At 34.3% G+C, this 4410-nt stretch overlaps 1 protein-coding gene across 1 annotated transcript in view; it reads right to left on the bottom strand.

Moving 5' to 3' along the window:
• The window catches only part of LOC106872652 (transient receptor potential cation channel subfamily M member 2), a 77483-nt gene that overhangs the window by 34167 nt on the left and 38906 nt on the right, over positions 1 to 4410 (bottom strand). Inside the window, exons 10-13 of the mRNA XM_052974138.1 lie at positions 4271 to 4403; positions 1778 to 1875; positions 775 to 909; positions 39 to 89 (exon numbers count right to left, since the gene is read on the bottom strand). Coding sequence (XP_052830098.1) covers positions 39 to 89; positions 775 to 909; positions 1778 to 1875; positions 4271 to 4403 — 417 coding nt within the window. The remainder of the gene's footprint in view (positions 1 to 38; positions 90 to 774; positions 910 to 1777; positions 1876 to 4270; positions 4404 to 4410) is intronic.

The following is a 4410-nucleotide window of genomic DNA, read 5'->3' as shown; positions in this document are numbered from 1 at the left end:
ATATTATATAGATTAAAAGAAAGGATTCTGGATATTACCTTCTTGGTGGCTAATTCAAACAGACTGTATAACCAGGAGTTTTTGGGAATCTTGAAGACAAATGGAAAAATGAAAATTATTATATTAAAATCTGATAGAGAAATAATACAATAATCTTTTATTTTTTTACTTGTTCATTGGTGACAAATACAACACAAACAAAGTCACACACAGATAGATAGATAGATAAAGTAGACAGACAGACAGATAGATAGATAGATATGTGTGTGTGTGTGTGTGTGTGTGTGTGTTTGTCCCTCAGTACCACTTCACAATCGGTATTGGTGTGTTTTTATCCCTGTGACTTAGCAGCTCGGCAAAAGAAACTGATTGAATACTTGCCAGGCTTTAAAGAAAAAAGAACTGGGGTGGAAACATTCAACCAAAATCCTTCGAGGTGGTGCCCCAGTTTGGCTGCAATCTTATAATAGAGGCAATTAAAGGATAAAAGCAAAATGTTGAAAGATGCTATCCTTCCAGCTCCCACTGAAAATTTCTTCTTATATTATTTCATGTTCCAGAGGCAAAATGGTCAAATGAATAAAGAAGATAGCTACTTGTTAGGAGGTCAAGAGTTCAAACCGAGTGCATCCCTCTCTCTAAATAACTGATACAAGACAGAGATTTGTCTCCCAACTGAGTAAAGTTAAGAAACTAGAATTTCACAAATTAGATTATAAAAAAGTTCTTCAGGTCTCAGGAAATATTCAGAAAGAGATGTTAAACTTTACTTACCCTGTTATATAATTCTTTAAGACAGTCTCTGGTTAAGAATTTCTTCAAAGTAACTCCATATTCCATGAAAAGTTTGACAAAATCAACACGATCTTCATGGAGGGCGAATGACATAAGATTATCCAATGAGCCAGTCTGAGAAGGAAGAATAAAACAGTAAATTTGATGGTTGCAACTATGAGGAGTGTTATAGGAGTCATACGTTTGGATCTTCTTTTGTTCGTGTACTTGGTTGTATAGAGAAATATTTATTTCTGTATGTTCTTGTTTTACCTAACATTACTGTAATATTAGGTGTAGCAAAGTATAAGTGGACATTAATGTTCATTTACAGAGATTAATGCAAGTTGAAGAGTGAATAGTGTTTGTTCATCAATTTGTTGTAAGATATTTGAGCACTGGTTATGGTGCCACAGAAAAAGCTCTGGTGATGGTGCCGTGTAAAAAACACAGATGATAGTGCCATGTAAAAAGCACTGGTGATGGTGCCACATGAAAAGCTGTGGTGATGATGTCATGTAAAAAGCACTGGAGATGGTGTTACATAAGATGCACTGGCAGTGGTGCCACTTAAAAAGCACCTGGTACACTCTGTAAAGTGGTTGGCATTTGGAAGAGTGTCCAGCTATAAAAAAAGACCAAGCTTAAACAAACTATGGAACCTTGTGCGGCTCATGGCTTTGCCAGCTCCTGTCAAACTGTCCAACCTATGCCAGCATGGAAAACGTTAAGTAATGATCCTCCTAATATCTGAGTTATATGGTTTTAGTCTCTTACCAGTCACGGCTGGCTGATTGGATGGTACAGGGAACAACCAGCTAAAAAAATGATAGTGATATCGGTGACCAGGACATCTAAGTGTCAATTGGCATTGTCCACCTTGCTGGAAATAGGTACAACACGAGAGGAACAGTTCTCATTCCTCAAAGAGAAAAAAAAAATTGAATTTAGTAACACTTCAACTTATGGTTATTAGTAAAAACAATAAACAAATATGTCTTACTGGCCAAAGAGTTTCATCTGTAAATATTTCACTCTTTGCAATATCACTTCTGTTCCATTCCAGTGTAAGCCTCAAATTTTCTACTTTCTTGTCATTTGCTGTAATACAGATTCCATAATAAACAAGCAGTTGATAAAAGAGTGTCTTTATTTTACTGAATCAAAATATATTTATTTATTTCACATATTTTTGCATTACAATTTGTGAATAAAAGCATTGTTGGTTAAAGGTTTTCAACAGGGCAATTACTGGTTCACAACATTTTCCATGACAAGAGTGATAAGGGAGTGTTTAAATAACTTGATGCAGAACAAATATCAACAGGGGACTTCATTTTGAAGAGCATCTATTTTTTGATTTTCTGCTTGATTTTTACATACTTATTTAATGCACATCAACGAGAGATACGACGCCCCCACCCACACTATTCATTCACCTAGAACTCAATGAAATAAATACTGGATGTAAACATTTAACAATGGATGGTTGGTCTACCATCAATAAAAGCAGTAATTTTTTTTAATTACTGAAGACTGCTTGAATCATTAGAGTCATTTGTGCCAACGTCTTTTAATTCTTTCTTAGCATTTTTCCAAATATGGTTAAGTTTGACTGTGTAAAAGTGAGTCAATTTATGTTGAATCATGAATGTGAATCAGTTCTAAGTTGAATACAGTTGTGAATATATTTCTAGTATATTTGCATATATTAATAGGAATGTTGCTACGTTTACAAATCTAAAATAACTTCATCCAGTTACTCATTGTTATAATACATTCTCGATATTAGGCGGTGGGCTGGCAGAAAGTTGTTAGCACTCCAGGCGAAATGCTTAGCGGTATTTCATCTGTTTTTATGTTCTGAGTTCAAATTCCCTTTCATCCTTTTGAGGTCGATAAATTAAGTACCAGTTGCATACTGGGGTTGACCTAATCGACTGGCCCTCTCTTCTAAACTTCCGGGCCTTGTGCCTCGAGTAGAAAAGAATATATTCCAGATATTTTGGACATCAATGTATAAAGCAACAAGCTGGCAGAATCTTTAGCATGCCAAGCAAAAATACTAAACAGCATTTTGTCTGTCTTTACATTCTGAGTTCAAATTCTGGCACTGTTAAGTTTGCTTTCATCTTTTTAGGGGTTGATAAAATAATTACCAGTTGATTACTGGGAGTTGATGGAATCAACTCACACCGACCCCTGAAATTCCTGGCTTTGTGCCAAAAATAGAAACCAATGTTTATTGTACAAAAACTGGTGGTATTCAGAAATGTGTTTAAATATCTTTCAGTGTTTGGTTCCATCCCTCTTTTGAACTGAAATCCTTTTGGAGCCAAATATTGTATCCTATGAATCATAAAAGAAGAACTAATTATATTCTTGGGTAGATCCAATCAATAATATTCCCACCCTACTTTGTAATTTAATTTCATGTTTGATTTTGTGCTTACATAAAAAAAAGATCAATATTTCGAAAAACAGATGTGTCTTCTTGATTGTAATGTTAGTAGTAACACTTACAGCATTCCTAACAGAATATAGGATTACAGGATTATTGTTTTTGAATGTGAATACTCTTTTATCTAAGTATGGGCAAATAGATTTCATGATTACTTGTGCTGCTGCAGTGGAAAACAGATGCTGTATACAATATAGATACGGCCACTTAAACATTTGCATTCAAAACACACAAGTACACTCACACTCACACAGGTCTATAAGTACTGAAACACATAAACAAGCACAATATAGTGTTGTTCTCTCTTTCCTTTAAAGCAATATGATATTGACTATTTCTCAAATGATAGTGTGCGGTGATCCATAATTCTGCATTGTCTCTTTTGAGGAGTCATTCACAGACAGCAAAAAGAATTTGAACATATAGGCACAGGAGTGGCTGCATGGTAAGAAGCCTGGTTCCCAACCACATGGTTCTGGGTTTGGTCCTACTGTTTATGTCATTAAATATTATCATGAATTGTATAAAAAAATTGTTAAAATGTTTTGTGTATTGTAGAAGTATAACCAGTTTATTGCACATAAATTTTAACAAAAAAATCTTATATGGACCCTTAAGGGCCATGTCGACTCCTAAGGGTTATGTGGTCCCCTAAGGGTTATCTGGAACCCAGTTGATAATTGGTGGGCTAGACTCTGCTCATGGTCAAGTGTTGTATACATTGTAGATGTGTTCAGGGCTGAGCTGAAGCCTTGTTTTATTTTCTGACTAGTTTGAGTTCTACCATCCTCAAATATTTTAAGGTCTTGAGCTGTACTGAAAGCTGTGTAAAAAACAAAAAACAAAAAAAAAAACAAAAAAAAAAACGAAACAAAAAAATGCCCCTTAGGAGTTTTAATAAATTAGAAAAAAAAAACTTTCTAAAGTTAAACTTTGTAAAGCTTTACTTTTTGACATCCAATGTAAAATTTAATGAGAATTAAATTCTAATGAAAATGTAAAGAAATGAAGTCTTATTTTAAAAATAGTTCTGACCTTTGAGAAGAGCCTTCAAGATTGCCATGTCAATATCTCGAACTGAATCCTTAGAATCCATTTCAAAAACTGTCACTAAATTTGGATGATCAAGGGAACCACAGACATATTTGAGTAAATCATTTATATTCGCATTATTG

This window comes from Octopus bimaculoides, chromosome 17, assembly GCF_001194135.2.
Source record: "Octopus bimaculoides isolate UCB-OBI-ISO-001 chromosome 17, ASM119413v2, whole genome shotgun sequence".
NCBI lineage: Eukaryota > Metazoa > Mollusca > Cephalopoda > Octopoda > Octopodidae > Octopus > Octopus bimaculoides.
This window is presented reverse-complemented; position numbering and strand designations above follow the sequence as displayed.